The sequence below is a fragment of the Thermobia domestica genome, chromosome 10 (genome assembly GCF_964235325.1).
Source record: "Thermobia domestica chromosome 10, izTheDome1.hap1.1, whole genome shotgun sequence".
Classification (NCBI taxonomy): Eukaryota; Metazoa; Arthropoda; class Insecta; order Zygentoma; family Lepismatidae; genus Thermobia; species Thermobia domestica.
The window spans coordinates 108,022,452-108,047,563 of NC_137463.1; the positions used below are offsets into that span (position 1 = coordinate 108,022,452).

The 25,112-nt window shown below is 37.0% G+C and overlaps 1 protein-coding gene across 11 annotated transcripts in view; it reads right to left on the reverse strand.

The window, feature by feature from the left end:
• The window catches only part of egg (SET domain bifurcated histone lysine methyltransferase eggless), a 196,788-nt gene extending 179,205 nt beyond the window's left edge, over nt 1-17,583 (reverse strand). For 3 of the 11 annotated variants that reach the window (XM_081728418.1, XM_081728419.1, XM_081728414.1), the window contains exons 1-2: nt 16,348-16,930; nt 1,612-4,690 (exon numbers count right to left, since the gene is read on the reverse strand). In XM_081728418.1, coding sequence (XP_081584544.1) covers nt 1,612-4,677 — 3,066 coding nt within the window. In that variant the 5' untranslated portion in view covers nt 4,678-4,690; nt 16,348-16,930. Of the gene's footprint in view, nt 1-1,611; nt 4,691-16,347; nt 17,158-17,438 lie in introns of those variants that run through there. The other 8 variants (XM_081728420.1, XM_081728422.1, XM_081728421.1 and 5 more) reach the window with 6 other exon arrangements.
• Between the last annotated feature and the right edge of the window lie 7,529 nt (nt 17,584-25,112).

A 25,112-nucleotide genomic window follows, 5' to 3' on the forward strand; every position in this document is an offset into this window, starting at 1 on the left:
TGTTCTTTCCAGTAGAATAGGCACTACAACACTATGGACAAGAGATCGTCAACGGCTGAATGTGCAACTTCCCAGACACTAAATTGAGCAGCGTCCGTTTCTTTGAACAACTCGAGATTACCTAGTTCTTAAAACAACTACTTCACTAAGAGTACATATTTGGTCTAGGAATTAATTCGTGCGGGTGGACAAGAGATGGCGCAACGAACGGAGCGTCCCACAGTTCCGTGTATCCACACATGTGTTGCAAACCCCTGTCATCGCGTATCGTTCGTAGTATAGGGCCGTGGATTAAAGCGTCAACAACACCAGTTTGTAGTTAAGTGAACATGGCGCAATTTGTGCCTGATAAAGTGTTTTTGCGGGGTGTCCTGCTGCATTACTTTAACATGCAGAAAAGTGCAACTGAAAGTCATCGTATTTTGGTGGAAGTGTATGGTGACCATGCTCTAGCTGAGCGAACGTGTCAGAAGTGGTTTGCACGGTTTAGAAGTGGTGATTTCGGCTTGGCAGACCAAGAGCGAGCTGGACAGCCAAAAAAATTTCAAGACGAAGAATTGACAGCATTGCTCGAGCAGGATTCATGTCAAACGCAGGAACAACTTGCAGCAGCATTAGGCGTTGATCAAACAACAGTCTCCAAACGCTTGAAAGCCATGGGAATGATTCAAAAGATGTCACATTGGGTTCCACATGAATTGAAAGACGAAAAACCATTTGCGAATTGCTGCTTCAACGACAGAGCAGAAAGGGGTTTCTGCATCGAATTATTACGGGTGATGAGAAGTGGATCCATTACGAGAACCCTAAACGAAAAAAGGCCTGGGTGAAACCAGGTGAACCAGGTCCATCACAACCAAAACGAGATATTCACTGTGCAAAGGTTATGCTGTGCATATGGTGGGATATGAAAGGTGTGGTGTACTATGAGCTGCTGCAACCGGGTGAAACTATGAATGGAGAACGTTATCGACGACAATTAATGCGTTTGAAGCAAGCTCTGGCCAGAACACGACCAGAATGGGAGAACAGACATGATAAACTTATTGTTCAACATGATAACGCTCGCCCACATGTCGCAAAACCGGTCAAAACCTATTTAGAAAATGTCGGATGGGAAGTTTTACCCCACCCGCCGTATTCACCAGACGTTGCTCCTTCGGACTACTACTTGTTCGATTGCATGAACAACGATTTGATTGGACAGCGGTTTACTTCTTCAGAAGATATCGAAACATGGGTCTCTGACTGGATCGCTTCCAAGGATGAGGACTTCTTTCGCCACGGAATCCGTACATTGCCTGACAGATGGGCGAAAGTGGTGGCTAGCGATGGACAATATTTTTCTTAAGGTATTTATGTATTTTGTGTTTGTACTACAGCTTCAATGTGTGCGTACCAACCGCACGAATTAATTCCTAGACCAAATACATAACCAAACCACCTTGCATCATGGTATTATTACATATTACTAATGTTTAATATTTATGTTAGCGTTAAGATTCATCGAAGCCAAGTCTCGAATACAGAGAAATGTGTCAAAATATATGAACAACTTTCTTCAAATAGAATATAGAGAAAGAGAAGTTAGTAAAATAACAACACTCTTACCTCTTGATGGTCTACGGCTTCATCGTAACATTTCAGGCACACCTTCTGACATTTGATTTTCACATAAGAAAGTCCGAAGTACGTCAATACAAATACTGGCGCCAACACCAAGTCGTTCGTCTCGTCACATTCAACGTTACAACACTTCTTCTTCCTCTTCCGTTTCTTCTTCCGCACCGTCTCCACTTCGGCATCGATATCGTCAATGTCAATTTCAATTATCTTTTTCTTCTTTGGTTCTGTTGACACTTTTGGACGAGCAGCAGCTTCTGCAGCCGCTGCTGCTTGGGCCAACTTTGCATTTTGTTCAGCGAGGATATCTTCTATTTCATGTAGAGGGTCGACTTCTTCTATTTCCATGTCCAATCCATCATTAATTTCCACAACTGGCGGAGTCTTTTTGCCGCTTTGTTTCTCTTTATTTGTAGTTCCTTTCGAGGATGGTTCTTCTAGTTTATTGTCCTTTTTGTCACTTTTAGCAGAGGAATTTTCACCAGGAGTCTTATCTGGCGGAGTTTTCTCTTTGTCCTTGCTACCAGATAATTCGTCAGCCACCGTCTTGATTTTGTCGGATTTCTCATCTGTTTTAGTAGCTCGCTCAGCTGCACCATCAGCTTCATCGTCATTCTCAGTGTTCCCGGAAACAGCTTCAAATGGACCAGCGTCACGTGAATCATCATCTGATGATGAATCACTAACAGCTGATTTCTTCTCATCTCTCACTGATGTAACGCCTTCTTCCGATGATGTGCCGGAACTGGAATTAGATTTTGGATTTACATTATCTGACTCCTTTGAGTTTTGTGTATCTCTTCCCTGAAAGAGACTAGTGCTTACTCGTAGAATTCCTTTCGGTTTTTCTGAGACTAAATCAGATTCCTCTTTCGCTTTTATCTTTTTATCTTCCTTAGTAACATCACCGGGTTGCTTCTTAGTTTCATCTGCATTATCTGAGCCTGTCTTATTCTCACTTTCATCAGCATGTGTAGTCTTTTTTCTATCTGCGGACTCACTCAAGATCTTCCCACCTGTATCTCTTTCTAAATCCTTCCCTTCTTTCTTCGATGTTTCTTTCCTGTCTGGCTCTACTGTTTCACCATCTGCTTCATGAATGGTCTTAATATCAGTTTCTTCAGATTTCTCGATGGAAATTTGACTTTCCACAACATTAACGATATTCTCAGTATCAACATTCTTCGTTGACGACTTAGAGTCTTCTGCATTTTCCGAAATCTCCTTTTCTCCAGGGCATTCTTCTTTAAACATTTTGTCTGCAGCAATTTCTTCAGCTTCACTTTCCATTTCTTCTTTCAAATCATTATTTGTTAAAGAAATTTTCTCTGGCTTCTTTTCATCAGAAATTTCTTCTACTTTAGCATCGCTTAATTTTTCCTCTTCGTCTTCTTTGACCTCTGAATCCACAAGTTTGTTCTCTTCCACTTTTTCTGTACTATCTTCTTCCGTTGCTTCATCCTTAATTTCTTTAACAGCAGCAGTGTCATTTTTACAATCATTTTGCACATCGTCTTTCGAAACAGCCTTTTCGTCTACATCGTGGCTTTTTTTGGCATCGATTTCTTCATCGTCATCACTTACTCTCCTAGCATTATCATCACCTTTATTTTCATTCTTAATAGCAGAATCTTCACTTTCAGAAACATTCTGCACTGCATCTTTTAAACTAGCTTCAGAATCTGGATCACTATATCCTTCAACTAAATTATCAGATACATTTTCCTTTTTATCATTGGTAGTTTTATCAACACCTCTATTCTTACTTAATTCGTCACTTTCTACGGTAACCTCTGTTGGACTCTCTTTCTCATTTATTAATGGAACACAAGATACTACTTCTACTATAACATCCTTGCCAACTTCGTTGTGACTCAGTTCTTCCGATGCTTCTTCTTCCTGACTTACATTTTTAATCTTTTCCTCACTTTCTGAAGTTGATTCACAACCAGTGACCTTCAATGTATCTGATTCTACAACACTTATAGCTGATGTGTGTGTTAATCCTATATCTCCTTCGATCTGTATCTCCTCGTACCCTTTGTCTTCATCATCCAATGATTCACAATCACCTAACTGCTCCCTAGACTCATTGTCCTTGTTATTTGTATTATCGTCTGCTTTCTCATCATCCTTGGCTTCCATATCTAATACACTATCTACTTCAGATTTTTCACTCAATTTTTTATCTGAGTTTCCAGTTTGTGCCACAACAGCAACATCTTCCTTCTCAACACTTGTAGTATCATCTCCTGTTTTACCTCTTTTCACTGGAAGCTCAACGTTTCCTTTGTCTGAATTACCTTCTTCTGACTTTCTCTTGACTCCAACTGAACTCTTTCCTGACAACTTCTCCGTGTCAACTTCATTTATTTTAAGCTTTCCCTCACCACTTTTATTTACAGATTTAACAAAGTTATCATCCTCCTTTTCAGTCCTTTGATCAACACTAACCATTTTATGAATATTTTTATTATCTTCATTTTCCGAAAAAGCATGAGACTCTTCTGAATCATCTTCACGTCTGTCTGACGACAAACTAAGATTAGTTTCTTTCAAATCACTACTTTCGTTTGTTTGTTTCGCGAACCCTTTCCCATCTTGCGTATTTTCGCTATCGTTTTGAATAGGATTAACATCTGCTTCCAACACTGAAACTCCATCACTTATTAGTTTTTCACTCGAGTTACTTGTTAAATTCCCACTTTCGTCTTTAAGATCAACTGTCTTTTCACTACTCACACTATCACTGAACGAGCATTTTTCAGTTTGTTCAGCATCATTTTTAATAGATTTTTCCTTGCCTTCTTCCATGTCATCATTCTTCAGAGAACATCCTGTTTTAGCTCCTCTCCCAGAATCGTTATCAATTTCCATACTGTCATCTAATGCTCCATTAGAAACACCTGAATCTCTCACTACATCCTCTTTGCCTTCCATATTATTATCGCTCAAGTATTCTTTTACGTCTTCAGCATGCGCTTCTTCTAAGATGATCGATTTTATCTTTTCCTCCGTAGCCGTTAAATCGGCGAAGCAATTTTTATTTCCCATGGAGGACAGCTGTCTGAAAAGAAATGAATATCATTAAGTACACATCTGAAATTTAAAATTTTAAGGTTCATGAATATACATTTCCAATAAATACTAATTCAACTAGTACCATTAAACTCAGAAAATATATATTTATAAAGAAATGTAATTATGAAGATTTCTCTACTTTACGAAAAAAAAAAAATCATTGGTTTGGTTCTCCCAAAATCATTCAAATACGAATATCACAAATCTACAAATAATAAAATTGTGCCTCTATCTCTCAATAACTTCGTTCCACGATATACTAAGATTACCTTTGTCTGTGTTGAATTACAGTAGTAGCTTTCTACGGATTGGAAATGACTTGTAAGAGTTTCTATTACGCTATAAATCTTTGCAAAAATTTTAATCTTTTCTTCACAAAACGTTTAGCAGTAGACAGAAAATTTACAATTAAATCCCTTCTTCTTCTTTTTAAGTTTTACGTCCCATAGTTATGCCGGTTAGGCTAAAGGAGAGGGTGATTATGAGAAATTAATGAAATGGTGGAATGAAGAAAGTGGGAGGAAACGGGAGAACTCCAAGAAAACCTACGAGCACGGTGTGTGTTCACCACAAAGTCCACACGGCGCAAGCTGGGATCGATTTACAATTAAACAAAAATACCACCCCTAGTATTTAATAGATATTGTCAAAAGTATTTATATTTATCAATATGTTTTACGATAACCATAATAAAAAGTAATAGTAAATAATTTCAGTTTTATCTGACCAGCACGTTGGCTCAGTGGCAAAGCGGTCAACTGTAGTGCAAGGAATCCGTAATACGATCCCAGGTCATGTTAAATTGTGCTGGAAAACACCGTGTCCATGGGTTTCCTCCCACATCCTCATTCTACTAATTCCTTTATAATCATATTCACTTTCATTAATCATTCGTCTCTATTTCTCTCCTTAAGTCTAGTACATAATCGTGAAATGTAAAACTCCAAATTTCATTAATCTATTCTCATATAAAAGTGTAAATCCACTGACACACTCATCAACAGATCTTTGAAACTATTAGGAGCACAAACTTTATTTTGTACAAATATTCTCCTTGCACTCTAGGCTGTAAATAAGTCAAGATTTTACAAAATGCGGTCCGTAAAGGAGGATAACAAGGCTTGAATGATCTTTTGACGTTTGCCAGATCTCCGCGACTATTAGGGTAAAGACACACCAAAGATACCTCACGTTCGAGACCGAAGTTTAGGTCGCGGTCGCTACCTAGATGATGGCACAAACCCATGGATTCAAATGGGTAAACGAATGCCAGAGAGATACGCTACAACGCGACCTAGAGGTCGACCGCGATGGTGAATTAGTGGTCACGATGATAAACAACCGAGTTTGTTTTTATATTGATGTTCAGCGAAAGTATCCCTGTTGCACGTGTTGTCATTGGTTCTTCTTGAAGTGCTGAACGGAATAAAATCTTCATTTGTTCAGAATTTCATCTGCAGAAGATTGTGTGTGTGTGTATGTATGCTCGAGAGGTTTGGAGGTTTTATTGCACTGTTAAATTTAATTATGAAATACATATTAATAGGAGTAGTGAGGAATGTTCCTGCAATAAGAGATAAGAGAAACAAAACATAGGCACGTTTTAAATAGAGAATGGAAGAAAACAGCAACTCAAGTGAGAATGTCAGATGAGCTATTCAATTTTTTTTTTGAGAATTATACTGTAGTTTATTATTATATAAGCTAGTGGCGTTTATGGGGAGCGGGCTTTCAGGCTGAAGCCCCTGAATTACGAATTTCTAACAAAAAAAAAAAATCTAGTGTTAATCATATCTATGCTTAAAATCTTCAAGTCCGAGATTAATAAAAAAGAATTAAAAAAAAGAATTCCTTCTAAATTCGTTACTGATATAAGGTAAATAAACAGCTGTAAAGACAGGCACGTATCCATAGGGAATAATGTTGAATATTCTCTTTCTATTTTTCTCCATCTTTTCCTACTTATGTGGGGTCGCCGTTTCTGATAAGTCTTCTCAATAAAGCAGTTTCAAAAAATTTTCTCTGTTACTTCCTTCTCTCTGACGTCATTCTTAACCATATCCAATTATTTTTTCCTTGGTCTCCCACTTCCTTTCCCCATCCACTTCAATTATCACCACTCTTCAGACTACATAGTCTTTTATCTCATTAAACGGACATACCACTACAGTATACTTTCTTGAATTTTCTTAAATATTTATACAATCTTCGCTGTTCTTTCTCATTTCTTAGTGCCACTTTTTGTTATCCCACACAGCCAGCGCACCATTCTCATTTCGAGAACATTCAATTCTTTTAACCGAATTAAAAAGAAAAGTGTCAGTTTTACCTGGATGTTTGTTATATCCAGAGCCGTTGGTCATACTTCGATGCGGTTTTCACCAATCGAAAAAGTTATTCCCAAGGACGGCTCTTATCTAATATAAATAAAATAAAGAGTTTGTCTGTTAGGGATGGGCAAAATCGATTAAACCGGAAACCGGTTTCTAGAAAACCGGAATCCGAAAAACCGATATTTCGATCTTTTCCAAGACGCGGTCCGGTTTCTCACCAAAGCAGTTTCGTAGTTCTCCGAAAACCGGATAAGTTTACTACAACAACATTTTTGTTTTTAAACATATTGGTTTTTAAGCATATCGATTTCGGTTTGCACTTCGTTTTCATGAAAATTTACATTTGGAGTATTTACATTTCATGAGAGTGTTTGAGCTTTTTACATGTGTGTTCTGGACGCATGTTACAATTTCGTAAAATCAATACACCGAAACCGGTTTCGGTAAAAAACAGAACCGGTTTTGGAGAAAGGCGAAACCGGTTCCGACGAAAGTCTTTTTTTGAAAATTATCAAAACCCGGATTCGGTTTTCCTAAAAACCGGTTTTTGTGCCCACAATTAGTATCTATTTGCGGCCTGGGACCAGACGAGTAGACCGAGAATTACGAAATTTTGGTCACGGGTACCTTGGTCCAGGCTCCAGACCAAGACAAAGCGTTTCTTCAAAATTCGAACCAGGAGGGTCTCAGGGGGGGGGGGGTTTACCAGGACAAGTGAAAGTAGTAGAAAATGACCGGTATTAGTGTCAAATTCATAGCTTTCGCGGTCGCTGAGATCAATAGTGACACTTCCATTAGCAACGACTTTCAAATTCAGCTATGCGAGCCGGGGGTCACCTGCGAGGACGGTTACCCAGACATGTAAAAATCATCCACAATGATCGATATATGTCAAATTACTTTTTGCGGTCTCTGAGATGAATTGTTATACTCCCACAGGCGTTAACTTCCAAATACAGCCCCGTTTGGCTGGAGACCAGAGGTTTATTATTATTATTTTTTTTTTTAATTTCGAACCAGGAGCGTTTACCCGGATATGTAAAAGTAGGAGAAAAGACCGACATTTCTTCGTTTCGTTGTTCAGTTTGTTTACATAGATATTTTATCTGACCCATGCGAAGAATTGGTATTTCAGCCAGTTATAAAATATTTGAAACAATTTAATAATTAATCAGTAATTTAAAAAACAAAACTCAAGTAATTCCTGCAATATCTGATGAAAAAAGCGTATCCTGAAATATGCGGCAACCAGTCAACTAACGAAGTAGGATGGAATGCATAGAACTTTTTTTTTTTTCGGGAAGGGGGTGGCATTTTCCAAATGGTTTAACACTGTCTGGTGATAGATGTTCATGTCATTGGCGATGCCAGGACTACTTATATGCTCCTACTCGACTTTTGCCAGAATATCATCCATTTTTTCTGTAATTGGTCACCCAATTCCACGAAGCATCTTGGGCATTGAAGGTGGAAAAATTAAATAAATTTAAAGGAAAAACAACGGACTGGAAAAAAATCAGTAAAAGGCGTAAAATAAAAACTTTTTACAAGAAGAGTAACTAACGTCATAAACACACTAAAAAATAGAAAATAAAAACATTTCTTAAAAACATGAACTGACTTTTAAAAAAGCACAAAATAATAATAAAGCAGAAAATAATTTATTTATAAAAATTTTGAAACAGATTAATGCTTAATAAGATTTCAACCGAAATAATTTTATATTAGGATAGTTTGTCTTAGGGGTTGAGTTCTTTCCCGGACGATTTTCTCAAAAATTACTTAGGCGATCCATTACTAACATAACAATATGCCATAACTCACTCATTTACAAGGGATAGTTTATTCTTAAATATAGGCTTTTTTATTACTATTTTTAACAAATTTCTTAAAAACGACTTAAGTGATTTTGTTCATATTTATGTTTCGTTAACAACCTGATAATATAGGATGGACTTAAGTATATATTACGTCTATTCGTTTAAATTAACAAATAGTCTCCAGTGTCATTTTCAGTGAGAAAACGTTCTACTTTTTGACATTTCAGAATCATCGCAAGAACACAACAACTACTCACAGATGTGATACTCATTCCTAGTTTCCAACTATTTTCTGTGAGATTCAATGTTTACATCATCAACCAAAATAATTTTCATAACAGGTGGATTGATCTGATGTCCTGATTTTTATCAATGAATGAAGCCTATAATCATATTTTAGTGAGTGATGTAGTAGGTAGTAGTAGTATTAGTAGATACATTGAAAAAGGGCCCAGAAAGAGATACAGTCCAGGATCAAGGTAGGAGCATTTTTCCTATCCATCACTCACACTTAAGCAATAAAGGTTATTTCCTAACATAGCAAACAGATCAAAACATATTCATGCTTTTCGCATTTTCCACTTTACAATTAATGATCAAAAATGAAGTAAAGATTACATTAAATTGCAAGTGCTTTTACAATGACAATACAGGGTGTCTACTGAGTTTCATTTTCAAAATTCTAGTATATTCAGTATAACTATCAGGAAAATTCCTGTACCTAATACAATGATTTTATTAAAGTTCTTTATGAATAATCACACTTTTGATAATTTCAGGTTCGTAATTGTTTTACCATCAAAAGAATATTTTATTTGTAATAAATTTAGTTAGCCTTGATCTTGTTAATACAATTATTTTTTAACATTTTTAAAGGGCCTCCCAACTCCCCTCACAGCTCTCCACTCCATCCATTGCTTTAAATGTCTAATTACAAAATGCAAACAACTCTTGCTTTCGAAAAATTTACAATCTCAATGGATACAAAATTGTTTCTAAGACTATTAAAACAATTACAAAAAAAAAAAAAAAGTATTGTTGACATTACGTTTCATGATTTTTCCAGTATGTGTATCAAAATTCCAGTATTTCCAGCATCAAAATTAAATTTCAGTATAATTTAAGTATTTCCAGTACTTCTAGTATCAGTACACACCCTGCAATGAATCTCTTGTAACTTTAAAGTTTAACATCCCATGATGATGATTGCGGCAAGTGAATGATTATGGAAGAATTGATGGAATGATGATGCGGGAGAAACTCGAGAAAGGCCAGGGACCAAACTTAGTTGGCGCACGACGTTGCCCATTACAAACTTACTTGGCTCGGGATCGAACCCGGGACCCCACGCACCAAAGATAAGTGCTCTACCACTGAGCCACCGTTGCTTCTACATAGTTCTTTCATGGTTTCAGTAGTCAATGAACAAAAGGAAGGTAACTAGCGTTTTAATAACCCTTTTATGCACTAAAATTATACTGCTAAAAATAAAGTAGAGAGTTATAATCATAATGTATGAAATAACTTCCTAATATCTCCTATCTCTCCCGGTTCATTCAAAATCAATATATCTGGTTATTTAAAATTACACAAATTACTCTATTTCTTGCCCCTTTTGCAATACCATACATAAATATGCATTCTTTTAGAAAAACACTTGACTGTCCACCACAAAGTTTACTTGGTGCAAAGCGGGATAGAGCCAGGGACCCCATGCACCAGAGGTGAACGCTCTACCACTGAGCCACCGTGACCCCTGTCCCTGATCAAGCTCGCCCAACAAACACAGCAATCTTCATTTCTTAGACGATGTGCCACTTGACCAACAAATTTCGTTCAGATACAGCCAATAGTTACGGAGAAATAAAGTACCACACACAAGGCAAGGCAAGCCAAGATAAGCAGAATTCGGCCACCAAATTCGGTTCAGGATTAGGAATTAGATTTCTGGGCTTTTAGCATCTATAACAATGTTAGTCTATCACGTATGAGGGATGACGTCCCTCAGCGACCACACTAGCAGGAGAATTAAAGAGAAAGGAAAGAAATGGCCCTGGCACCATTATATTAAATACCATCTCGGAATATGCATGGTGTAAATGAGTAAAACCCAAGGAAACCTCACTCAGGAGGGCTGCCTGAAAAAGTTTTTACAGTTTTACATTTTTTCAACCGAGTGTCGTCATCGGGAATCGAAAACGAAATTGGAAGTTTCCTAACATTTATGCTTTCCTTTTCCTTTCTTTTCTTCAAGGTGTTTGTCACGCAATAGTTACTCAACCACATTTGTGTTCTCCCACCATATAAGAGGTGCTCAGTGATCCTCAGAATTCACTTCACAAAACTGGACGGAAGAAAAATAATTACGTTAATCTTAGTACATATTTCATTTTGAACATCAGTGAAGACTCAAAGTAAAATACACGTATAGAATATACTACCATCTTACAATGTACTGCATTGTAAGGATATATTGTAAAACTGTCCCATATAGGTATAGGTAGAGCGTTAATAAGAAGTGTGTCCGGAATCGAACTCCCACTACCAATTTTATTATAAAATTTCTCTATAAAAGTATTTTCACAAAACACTGCACAAATTAATCTCTCTAGTATCAAAAGTTAGTTATAGGTGGTCTTTGACCGTAAGGTCTGCAGAGCCCCGAAGCAGGCTAGGCAGAGTGGTATTAGGTGCCCAAAGCTCCGAAGCAAGCAGTGGGTAGGTTAGTTGGCCAACAGAGCCCCGAAGCAGGCTAAGCCAGGAGAAAGGATAGGCGTAGTCCCGAAGCAGACTAGAGGCCCTGGGGTTAAGTTACTCCTAATGTTCCGAAGCAAACAATAGAAGGGTCACCAGAAAACTGGTATAGAATTGCCTTGGTCCATCTAATTTATAGGGTTCCTTGGGTTGCGGTGGCGCTGCTGCTCCTATGACCTCTTCTGCTCCGTGGGAGGGGCTAGAAGCCGTCGTCTGCAAGTAATTGTAGATCCATCTGGTGTGAAATCCCCTTGCCAAACCACGTGGTGGCGTGTTTGTAAACACTGACGTGTGGAATTGTTTGTTTACAACATCAAATAGGGTATTACAATATCCTTTTAAAAAGGTTTTCTTCATTTTGTAAATTGAATACATAAACTTGCATAGTAAATATTTGATTTCAAGTTATCTTCACTCAGTATGAGTAAAATACGACCATATGAAAGATTCTTCTAATCAATCTTTTTTCTTTCTTTCTAAATAATATATTTTTCATTTTTCTTTCTGTTTGTGGTATTAACACCTTGCTGCAATGCCTGTTCTTAGCAACGGGAAAAATAGGTTTATGGTAAATCTATATATTTCAATCATCTTTTCCACCCCCTTAAGATGCGTATTTGAATCGAAATTCAAGCACAGAAATCCATCTATCTTAAAAAAAAAAAAAAAAAAAAAAAAATCCTGTGCGGTCATTATTTTGGAAACAATCTACTCTCTCCCAACCTAAAATACGCATTTTAATCGGAGCCAAACTTAGAATTAATTTTAAACAGTTCAACTGTTTCCTCAATTTTCTTCATTTTATGAATAGCCTACAAAGTAGGAAAAGAAAATGTTACATAAATGTTCCTCCTTTATAAGCAGAATTTTCGAAATTCCTGGGGCACGTCCCAACTTATTTTCAGTAAGGATTTTATATACTAAATTCTATCTGCCTGACTTGAAGGGCTTGTGAAATACGTAATTTCGTCATAAATTTTGAATCCTTACGATACATGCATTTTGGTGAAAGTTACATCAAACATTCACTTTAAACGGTTCACCCGTTTTCAGAAAACGCTGATATTATTTTTATATATTGAGAATAATAGAAATTGCCTCGTTCCCTTGGAATTTTCTAAAACGTCGAAGCACGTGGCCAAATAATTTCGTATCTTTACTCGTAATGGTATGTCCTAAGACCCCGGGCTTTTGTGTAAGTTGAGCTGTGTTTGAGTTTAACGTCCCGTTCAGCAACGAGGCTATGTGAGATGTGGAACTATTAACGTGGAATCCGAACATGAGCTCCCGCCGGAAATCGAATCCCGGTATCCTAAGGCAAAAGTACGTGCGCTAACTAATAAGCCAAGAAGAAGCTCGTACTTTCTGTAAACTTGGATTATTAACATCTTACCATGTTCCAGAATTGCCAGAAATAGTATTTTTTTTTTTTTTTTTAAACTTTAACCCCTTCTACTAAGATTTATTTTCTGAATTCTGATAATTGAAGTTATAAAATTGTATTATACGTACATGGTTTATCATTATGTAACTTTCAAAACATCAAAATAGTAACCTTATATGATACTACAATAGTTTAAATTTTATGACGAGTGCAGCTCGTCATTGCGTGATTTGGCACCGGGAGGCCATGACGATCTCGACTCGTCATTTCAGTGCAGGGGATTAAACAAAATACATTTGATTAAATTCAATCAAGCCTGATTTCAAAGACACATTTTTATATCGATAATTTTTCATGTTTGATCCTACCCCGTATGAAAATTCTGTAGAATACGAAGAATTGGCAGAACTATAAACACTATGCATCTGAAAAACTGGAAGTTAAAAACATTTACAAGTTCATAGTTATATGTTTCACTTGCTGAAACACACATCGTTCTGTGTACTGGTTGTCGAAGTTGCCTCATCATATGCCACAGTAATAATTTGGTGGTAATCCTTTTCATCCTACTCATCATCTTCCGGAACGTATCAGATAAGCCTTCTCATACTAATTATGTATGTGTCAACTACGAACTCTAACTTACGCTGTAATGTATCATCCTCTCAAGAGTTGTGGGTTCTGTGTTTAACTTAGACTTGCTAATTTACCAGTGTAAGTTCATGCCGAAGTTTTTAGTCTAATTAAATGGCGGTAAGATATGCCTGATTAGACGTGGTCCAAGATTTCAGTGTTTTTTATTATTATTTTTATTTATGTCTACGCGGCTTGTGAGACGAAATAGTGGAATGAAGAAAATGGAAGAACCCTTAAAAAAAAAAAGTGTTTGTTTCTTGCGTGAGCTGGGATGAACCAGGGGTCGCAAGCAGACGTGAACCCTCCACTACCTTACCGTGGCCGCATTGTTAAAATATGTAAATAAAATTTATACAGGAATTTTAATGAATAAAAAAATGTTCATTGCAACACAGAGTGCGCATCCTCTTTCCATAGCAGCATTAGTAATCACCAAAGTATTGCAATAAAAACGTATTCACCTAAAGATTAACTTCAGGGCTCGAAAGATTTCCTTCTGATCTAGGTGCCAGTTCAGAAAATCAGGTGCCCCAATACAGTGAAACCTCTGAGTAACAATGGGACATGCATTTTTGTCCGTTACTGAGAGGTGTCTGTTACAAATAGATTACAGAAATTTAATTTCTCACAACGGTAATTGTATACAGTAATACACAGAAAAAACATTTTGTATGAGCATAAATACGTAAAATTCAATATGAAAATACTCTATTTAGTACGTATTTGAGTTACTGGGAGGGATGAAGGAGAAATTCATTTCTGTTAAATAATATTATTGCTGGGGGATGTATTAATATATTCGTATACTGCAAAAGATAATGCGCGTATGGTAATTATCTTAAGTACACGTCATCACACTGTAAGCATTTTTCAATTATTTCAAATTCTCAGAACCTTCTCAAAAGATGCGTTAGGAATCAACTAATGGGCTAACTTTTCTTTAGCGAAAAATGCATGCTTTTTCTTCTACAAGGGTAATAAAACTCTTCAGCAAGTGTCCACTGAGAATCCTCAGTACAGTTGCAGAAGAAACATGTATGTGTGTGTGTTTGAGTATCTCAGAACGGAGAATAATTTCTGTCCGCGTCCGTAAAAGGGAATGTTTTGTTTCGTAAGAGAACATATGTTTTTGCCGGGACAAAATATCTGTCCGTATTATAGAGGTGTCCGTTAAGGGAGGTTTCACTGTACTACTAATCTAATTTGATACAAAGGACTACTACATAATTTAGTCTTAAACTCTAGTTACTGGTTAGTGTGTTTACCTCTGCTGCGTGGGGTTCCTGTTCGATCCCAAAGAGTGCACTTTCAGCAGAACAACTAAGGTAAGGTAGGGATAAGTAGAATAAGGTCGGGTTAGCTTAAAGCTAGAGGACTTTAGACCCATTTTGTTAAAATAAATAGAGTGTAATTTCTCGTATTGCTATTTATTGTGAATCGGTTCCTATGAATGTTCTGCTGAAAGTGCATTTTTGTCAAAGCATTTCATGAAGTAGCCACAAATCCTTAACCTGTTCGGATAGCTTTCGTGGCCCTAGGAAAATGATGGACTCTAAGAAGTTCACCGAGTGTCCTGTAGTAGGTGTGTACTGTTTGCTGGTTCGTTATAGCGGATCAGCTCCTAAATCATGAACTGTTTTTAATAATTGTGTTCTGCAGCAAAGCGATAGTTAAAACTGACTCCTTAAATATTAATATTTCTTATTACCTCTGTGCCAAAGTAGAATATTAAGAGCAAGATATTTGTGCTGTATCGCCGGACCACACAAAATCGAGAAATACCAAAATGTACTACATTTGGTTAGACTGGATTACGTTATGCTCTTAAGGTTAGGTCAGCTACCTTTAAAACAGGCGTATAAACCTTTAAAATTTGGAACAGAAAATTACTATTGGCGTCCAGAAGTATAGCATAAAAACTAGTGCAAAAAAAAACTGAAACTAACCTGTACTAGGTGGCAACTAAAAAGCACGAATGCTATATAACCGAGTTACGACAGGACGAAGCTGCTGGGAGTGCATCCGAAGCATCCGCGCCAGTGACTGTGAGCACGCGAATAAGCGAGTATACTGAAAACAAGTGGATTTTGGCAATGATACGAGTTCCAATTGCACTTGTTATGACATCATACTAGTAACGCTCTACTTGAAAATATAAAATATAGTTTCTGTACACTGTGCAGAAATACATCGCCGTAGTGGCCACCTAGCAGGTTAGATTAGTTAGGTTTCACTCTTTTTTTTTTTTTTTTTTGTATAATTCTATAAAACTTAAACAAGATACGTCATAACTCTGACATATATGCGCCATTACCACACTGCCTTTGTCGCCACTAAATCACAAGAGTAACTCTCCGCCAAAGAGTCAATTCCACCTCCACATACAGTGCCACTTAAATCATTAAAAACAGCCAACAACCACCACCACCTTCTTAACCATTCCCCTAGCCTGACTTTCACTCACTCTTTAAAACTAACCAAAATAAAGTCTCCAATTCACCCGACAAATTCCCTAAAATTTGTCCGGTGATACAGCTCTTAACCCAAAAGAAAGTGCAAGGGACAATTCTAAAAGCATCCTTAAGTCTGGTTAACACACAATTAAGTTTATAGAAAATTTTCACTATACATTCCAACATTTGAATTCTATCTGCAATATGATACTCATATGTATGCACTTCCGTTTACATGCTTCATACAAAGCGATTTGACTTACTTTCTTTTGAAAAATCGTTCAAAGTTGGCGTATCCATCTCTTCGTGTTTACTGTTGACACTTGGTTGAAAATACATACTTAAATATCTTGCTATTCCACTCACACAATTAATGCTTCAATTCATGTACTATAAATGATTGTTTTCAACTGTAATTCTTACTACTTAATATTTATATCCGTAACATTGTATCAAGGCAATAATCAAAATACCGAAATCCAGCTTTCTCGCTACATACTCGTAAGTATATGATGCGCTGCCTGCGTCTGTTCTCAGTGTTACCAGAAAGGCTGACACTTCTGGTACTGCTGAAAGGAATAAACAAACACGATACTCGATCTTCTTGAGTTGAATCTGTAAGCAAGTCTTCAAATCCTCTTATTTTCTTCGTTGATGATGCTATTACAATAAGTTTTTTTCTTTGGGATCAAGAAATCTGAATTGTTCTTTATAATAGAGAATTTAAACCTAAATACATAAGCATACGTATAAATAGCCATATTTATAACAGGAAAAATTGGCCATTACATTTGACTATTGGCCTGAAGCCCAAAATGAACGTAGCCCCATTCACATCTTTCATGAGAGAGACAAATAACAAAATCATTATAAAGTGTAACATTAGCTACACTAATTAACATTACGTTAGCTACATTTTTCACGAAATCACATTCACAAAATAAACTAGTTACTGAATTTAACATTGCCAAACAACTGTAAAAATATGGCCTATTCATACAAAATCTCTCATAATATATCTACCCTTCCCCGTCGCCTACACTTTTCTTTCGTATCCGTATTATATTTAAAGAAAAGAAGATCCATGAAATTTGTCTACAATTTGAATCAATAGCTATCTCGACTAACATTCGAACAAACAGGTGCACATGTGCAATATATGTCAAAATAAACCACAATCTTTTTTTTTTTTTTTTTTTCACGACACATAATCCGAAATATAACAAATCTAATCTTAAAGAATAAAGTCTATTTAAGTAATGACATTTCAAAAATATATGTTGCCCCTGTCAATTTATGAAATTTAACTTTAAAAAGATAGTCTAGTTGAATTACAAACTATAAATCAACTTACAGTCACCGGTAAAATTGTTCAAACATCGTTAACAGTCTCTTGCAAAATAATTGGTCAACCGTTGCTACCGTTAGAAAGCGATCGTCATTTGCCATTATCACCAGGCACAAGAAACTGATCTATATGGACTTTCCGTAAAGGTTCGCGTGAGTGAAACAAAAGTTGGCGATTTGGTTTGCAATAATCTGTATAACAGTTATGCAGAGTCGTTCTGACGCGTGACTAGTACCATACTAAAGAGTTCGACTAACATGTTTCCTGCAATAGTGGTCTTTAGTATAACGCTAATCATTATTCAAAACGACTCTGAATAAACAGCGGCGTAGCGAGCATTACAAGATTGGGGGGATGAAACTAGAAATTGCCAAGTCTTGATTTAAAAAATTGCCAAGTCTTGCTAAAAAATCGCCAAGTGTTTCGAAACTCAAAGTCTCACTTTTACCAACCCTGTGGAAAACTTTAGAGCAACCTTATTTTCATATTCGTGCTACTCCATGCCCCATCTGAGATACGAATACGAACACCCCCCGGTTTCGAGTCCAATTTCACACTTCAACTCAGGATCATTACCATCATCCACGATGCATAACAGTTAATTTGACAACTCATGGCTAGTTTAGGTAATCCCCGCCAGCCAATCCTCACGAGAAGTGTGCAGAGCCTTTTTCTTCTGTTCTCCAGTCTCCTTCCACTTCAATTTCATGATTTCGCACTCTGATGAAAAGTATTGAATACCGGCAAGAAAAATACTAATATATATAACCTCCCTTTTAGACGCCCCTCCATCTACAAGCCCGGGGCACGTGCCTCGCTTGTTCCTCCATATTTGCGGCTCTGTGAACTATATAAGTGACATACAATGGTTACGCAATGCTTTGACTTATAAATACTATAAAGAAAATAATTACAATTTTTGTTTAACTTTCCAAAAGAAGCAATTACGGGATTAAAAATAAGGTAGGAAAGACTACATATTTGTATGAAAATAAAGTGAAACATACACCGGTCTATGATTTTGTCTAGCAGACGTATTGGCCCCCAAAATGTGACTTTTGGAATCATGTACTTTGGTTCTCAGCGGAAGCGAGAAGATGAGCTGACTCATCCAATGTAGCTTGCCCCTATCAAACCACCTCCTCCAGAAAACTACTGCCCCCCTCCCCCAGTGTCATGACCTGGAAAATCAGTGCCCGGGGCAAGAGTATACGACGGCGCCCCCGTACATATGAGTGAGGTCGACCGACAAGCTGCGAAGCTCCACCATGGTTGGCGCGAAGGGCAAGAAAATTTTCAAAAATAAACCCTGCTTTTCCTTGATTTTGAACACTTTATATTACTTTTTCCTTCCATTTTATGTGGGGACATACCGTATATTTTCCTAACATTAGTAACATTATAAGACCACTTTCTAAAGCAGAAAGAGGATTTATGCACATATTAGTAATATACCAAGTAATATTTTCTTTCTTTCTTTTTCTTTCGTTCTCTTCTTTTCTTTTTTCCTCCTCAATTTTGCACCTGCTTTACTTCTTCGTCCCACCCCGCTCGCCCTCTCTTACGCAAAACACTGGTGATACCATTCCCAAAACACACTTTTGTTCGTTTCTCCCTACTCGAAAAGCTCTGTAAATAGAAAGTCTTAGGCTAGTTTTAGGTGGAAGCATTTATCGTAGCCTTTCTCGTAGCAAAAATCGTATCATCGATATCCTATCGTGTAAAGTTGCAAATGCTATAGCATTTCCCATGCCATGGCATATTCTATGGCATTTCTTGTCGATGGAACCTGCTCTATTTCTTAGCATTTTCCCCAGCATTTCTGGTCCGATTGCAGTGCCGTGGTGTGTTAAAAAGCGAAAGATTTTGTGCCAAATATACTGTGACCAGTATATGCGTCGTGGTTCGGATTAACTTTTTATTTTTATATATTTTTCCTTTTCTTAATCTTAATTTCCAGTTAAGCTACGACGATTATGGTCATTGCCCATGCCTACAATTTCGACTTGCGGTAACTGGAAATACGGCAGACGAAAATGTAGACAATGTAAAAATATCTGTTAAGCTACACTCATAATGGAACTAAATATTAAATATACAACAAATGATAAAATCACTTTTTGTAGAAAGAATATAATGTTACTGTATAAGCACAAATGTTACATGCACTTAAGTTTCAAATATATTTATAATTAACAATTTATTATTAATGAACGCTGAGGTGGCGTGGCCTAACTAAGAGTTGACTCACGTGTTTCTTCGGCTAGTCTTACGAGTTGCTTTTTCGACGTTTTGTATTTCAATACGTGTGTTGTTTTAGGAGTTGAAGTCCTAGGTTTGAGTTTCGACTGCTATTTTTTTAATAAGTATTTCAAGTTGGTGCTATGAGGATGATGTTTAATTCATAGTCTCGGCTGACTCGTGCTTTGGGGCTTGGCTTACATTCGTTATGGTGAATAACAACTCCGACTGACTAGTCGCATTAAAACGTTTTCGTAAAGAGAACAATTATATTCAACTTTCAAACACTTTAATATTAGACCATAAGTCGCACTGTTAATTAATTAACTACTTAACTGGTTCACCTCGAAGATGCACACGTTATATTTTAGGCAGCAGTGAACGCTGCTCTTGTGAAAGCGCGCTACGCGCGAATAAACAACGATACGAAAATTAGGAGCAGGAGGACTTCCTCAGACTGCTTGCTGCAGACTGAATGCTTTTTTCAGTTTACTATTTTATACATGTTCTCGGGGCTGGAGGTCCCCGGTGATGACGTAGAATACCAAGTTTACACTCTTTGGCTGAAGAAGTGCGGACATTTTAAATAATTGAATCAGCGTTGGGCGATGACAAGAAGTAAGATGTTTTTGCAACTTTCCCGTTTTCCGGACTCAGAGAGTGTTTACAAAGGAAATTATTGTTTTTGCAACGTATGCCCATATTTGGTTACAAAATCTGACGGAGGCTTACTAACACAAACGAAGATGCATACTAAAGCGATGAGAGAAGAGTTTCTAGAACATTTGGAAGTATACGAGGGTTGGTTAATAAAGTTTAGAATAAGTTTATTTTTTTAATATTTTTTTTTAAATTTAGAGAAAATGAGCCTTAGGCCGGTGACAATACATGCTCTTTGTTTTGTGTGGGAAATTGAATTGTAGTAAAGAAAAATGAGTTGGAGTAGGGATGCTCTTTGCCTACATACTTCTTTGTGATTTTCGTTTTTTAATATGACCGGCGGGAACTGTTGTTACAATTACTATAGCTTTAGCTACCTCACGCTTAATTTCGGAGCCATAATTGCGCTCTTCTCCAGTGATTTGTTCGCTACGTCACGACAGATGCTTATCAAAATGCTACCGTTTAAAAACACCATATACTTTTGATTCCATAGAATATTATATGAAATTTTTGGCAGCACATCTGCTACGAGAAATGCTACGATAAATGCTTCCGTCTAAAACTAGCCTGAAATAAGTAGGAATGAGGACGAGTCGAGTCAAAGCTAATTTTCTTGAGTCGAGTCACTGTTTTGAGGTCGAGTTTCGAGTCGAGTCAAGTTAGATAAGTGGCTCGCTTGTTCAGTTCATTTTAATTCGTTTTGAAATCATGACCTGATTCGACTGGAAAGCGAAACCCATGAGAAATGTAAGCAGTAATGTGGAATACTTTCAGTGTTGCTCACAACAGGGATGCATCTCTTCTCGTACTTCTAGTGCATCCTGTGGGTACTTTTACTGTGTCTCGTCTCGTCTCGACAACGAGACGACAATACATTTTTATAACGAGACAGCCTCAAATGTCGTGAGGACCAACATAAGTATGTAGTTCTTGCCATCAAGGCTGAGACCTCCACGGTCGAATATTTTAGCCCAAGCTGAAGCCCAACCCGGGTAGTGATGTCAACTGAAGTAATGCATCCAGTGAGCTACAGTGCCTATAATTAGTGCGTGATTAAACTCATTATCGTGTGGTATGAATATGAGACCAAAAGCTTACTTCCAAGACGAGGCCGATATATTTAGGTAACCAGTAATGGAATTCAATGCATAAATGATATATTTACTGTTAAGGCAGTTCTAAGCGATATAGCCCAAGACTTGTCATATGCCTGGCGTATTATTTTAAATCACCTTGCTGATGTAATGATTTTCTTTGTAGGTTAGACAGAATCTATATTATTTAATTAAACTCTGTTAAACTAACTTTTATGACACACACGGCCTTATGCATAGTCGTTCTGAAGCGTAACTGGTACCATACTAAAGAGTTCGAGTAACATATCTTTCCAGCAGTAGTCAGACATTTAGTATGACGCTAATCATTCGTCAAAACGACTCTGCATAAGGCCCACAAAGTTTAACCCTGGTTTAGCAGATAAGCAGTGGTGACCAACAGATTCCCTTTTGTTGTATGTATAGCTTATATAAATAAACAATCATCGTAATTGTATGTTTTCTCTCTTATTCCATTTTGCAATTCTTAAATAATTCTTGCATCGCTCCTATTTTCCCGTATTGTCCATTTACAGTTGCACCTTGCTCGGCAACCGGTATATGGTCAGCTTCTCTAATAGTTATAAATTCTTCACTTGGCAGGGCTTGACTCAATTAATATGGTCGATGAGATACAGAAACTTGGAAGAGAAGACTGATTCACAAAACACAAACTCGCAAAGAACAAATACGCATCTGGTGGTAGTAGTGCTTCTTCCAGGCATAATGTTGGAGGGGGCTTTATTCTCACTAAGTTCAATAGCATTCTCCCTGAAGTTAAGAAAATTAAATCACTATCTATTCAAGCCTCTTTTTCATTCTGTTCCCGAACAAAAGTTTCTAGAAGAAAGCTTGAGTAATAGTAGTAGTAGTAGTAGTACAAAAATGCAGCGGCGTAAGTTTAAGACCAGTAATGCAAGCGGGCTCGACATGATGTAATGGTAAGAAGACTCTATCCTTCTCTGATTGAAAGAAACGAGATTATGTATTACGAAGGTTTTATAGTAAAGTCTTAAGCATAAACACCTGCAACAGAGAGTAAAAGGGGGCAATTCGCCCTGGATTTTCGAAAAGGGTTCGGCTCTCCAAAATACATGCTGTAACCGGTTGGGGTTCGATTCCTTTATATTCCTGCTCGGGATGCCACTATTTATAATCGTTGTGGTTCGGATTCTGTTCGGTGCGCTACATTACCACCTTGGGATTCGAACCAAAATTGTGAATTACTTAGTGATCAGTTTCTTCAATAGAGCGTGAACATACTGAAATCACCATGTGAACGACTGTATAAAATTCCGGTACGATTTTTATTCAGTCATTCACATTGAAGCACAAACATTACAAATTTTGCATGCACATAGCTTAAAAATAACCTAATAAATAGATAGGAAAACTTTCATTAAACAAAATCAATTTAGTCTAACATGTATATTTTCGGGCTGTCGTAGTGACGTTTGTTTTACTGCCCTCTTGGCTGTTCACAAATACTTATATGTTTTATACCTCATAAGATTATGAATTGATCTTTATAACATTAATTTTCAATTCAAACCTGCATGAATTGAAGTCTTTTGCCCACACTAACGCGACACGGACAGGGACAATAACGGTATCGTCGCGAAATTCGCACTGTTTGTTATTAGATTACATATTCAATATATTTTCGTGATCACTATTAATGTACGAACAATTTGTATTCCCTAAGCTTTAATACTGCCTTTTCACTATTTTACATAATGTTTTTAACACCTTTCAACATTCGTTGCTCCGTTTTTGCGAGAGTTGTTCAGAATGAATATACGAGCAGGATTTGTTCGACTGTATTCATCCGTCACTGCTATATTGCCACATCATATCTTATTTACACGTGATATAACTAATTCACTATTTAGATGTATTTCTTTAACTTTGATGAATTAATATTGAAGGGAAAGGTAACTAAATTTTATATTTTGATGGTTATAGTCCGATGATTGGCGATGTTAATAAGGACTATTTTTTTATGTAATTCTAGTCCTCCGGAAGTCTGGTCACTGTTCCTTGCTGCATGCATTTTTGCCGATCCCAAACGTTTCAGCATTCTTGCCAATTTGATGTCGAGAACATAATCCAAACAACCCCTGCGGGGCTTCTAACCCGTTCCTACTACTACTACTACTACTACTAGTACAACTACTACTACATTAGCTGTGGATCTATATAGTACAAGGGCAAATGTACTACTAATACTACTACATTTGCTGTGGATCTATATAGTACAAGGGCAAACTTATTTTAATGAAAGAAGTTTAATGAAAATTTTAAAACAATGATCGTTAAATCACTTTTTGAATATTATTTTTAATCTTATTTTAACGAAAGAAGTGTTATAAACATTTTTAAAAGTAGTAAAAAAAATGTCCGTAGGCAGGATTCGAACCCTCGCCAAAAATTTTTTTTGTTACTAGCATGTTACGCTAGACCACTCAGCTACCAGAACCCACAACAATTTTCATTTATTTTGTGCTATATGTAGATCATGTCTTGTGATATCGCATCTGTATCCACCAATCAGATCAGAGGATATGCTGAAACGTTTGGGATCCGCAAATATGCTTGCTGCATATTTTGTCTAGCCTATATTTGAGTGCGATTTTGCACCGGAAGATCTACTCACACTAATACAAATTCACACAAGTTCAGCCACAGATTACTCGAAACAGAATATCTTGCAGTTCACCAGATGACGTCCTTTTTCCCTACTGGTTTGCGATCTAAAACTTTTTTTGTGTATAATAAGTTTGCTCAGTTATAATGCTCAACAAATTTAGGTTTGCTTACTTGCTCAGTACACTATAATAATTAATACATTTACTACAGTTTATAAAGTTATGAAATATGCGTCAATAATTATAGGGTTACATGAAGAATATTGTATACAATTTGTGTACATTCGATACTCAGCCTGTGTATCCGTCACCTCCCTCCCCGTACTTGCGGGTGGGGAAAACGTGCAGGCGCTTGTGGTCCTAAATATTCATTATGATTAAAACAGATGAATTGTCACAATATAAAGTGATTTCGTATTTTAATTTTGTGCTCACATCAGTGCAGTTTTTAAGAATACTTACTGCCTCAAGAACTGCTGAGTATGGGTACTGTCTCAAGCATTTTCCTTTCTTTGGTATTGTCATGAAATCAGGGGACTCCAACATGGAACACCAAACTGAAGTATAAATACAGTCAATGAGACTTAATATTTATGATATCTATTCCCATTCCACCCAATTAAGTAATTTGTAATTAATATCTCTTCAATATATTTTTAGTAACGTAATAAGTAACTTTTACGAAATAAAATCTTTCAGGTTTACCTCCAATAGTTGTACTGTATAGGCTAAACGAGATGATGAGAATGAATGAAATGTTGGAATGAAGAAAGTGGGAAGAACACAGTAACCCCAAAGAAACACACATACATGGTATTCGTTTAACATAAAACCCGCTTGACGCGTCTTCGTACCAGGACCCCAAGTAATTTAGAATTTAAGAAATAATTTGTGACACTGAAAGAATAATCATCTTACTATGCGGGGGCTCAGTGCTAGAGCGTTCACCTCCGGTGCTTGGGGTCCCTGGTTCAATCCCAGCTCGCGCCGTGTGGACTTTGTGGTGGACAAACACCGCGCTCGTGGGTTTTCTC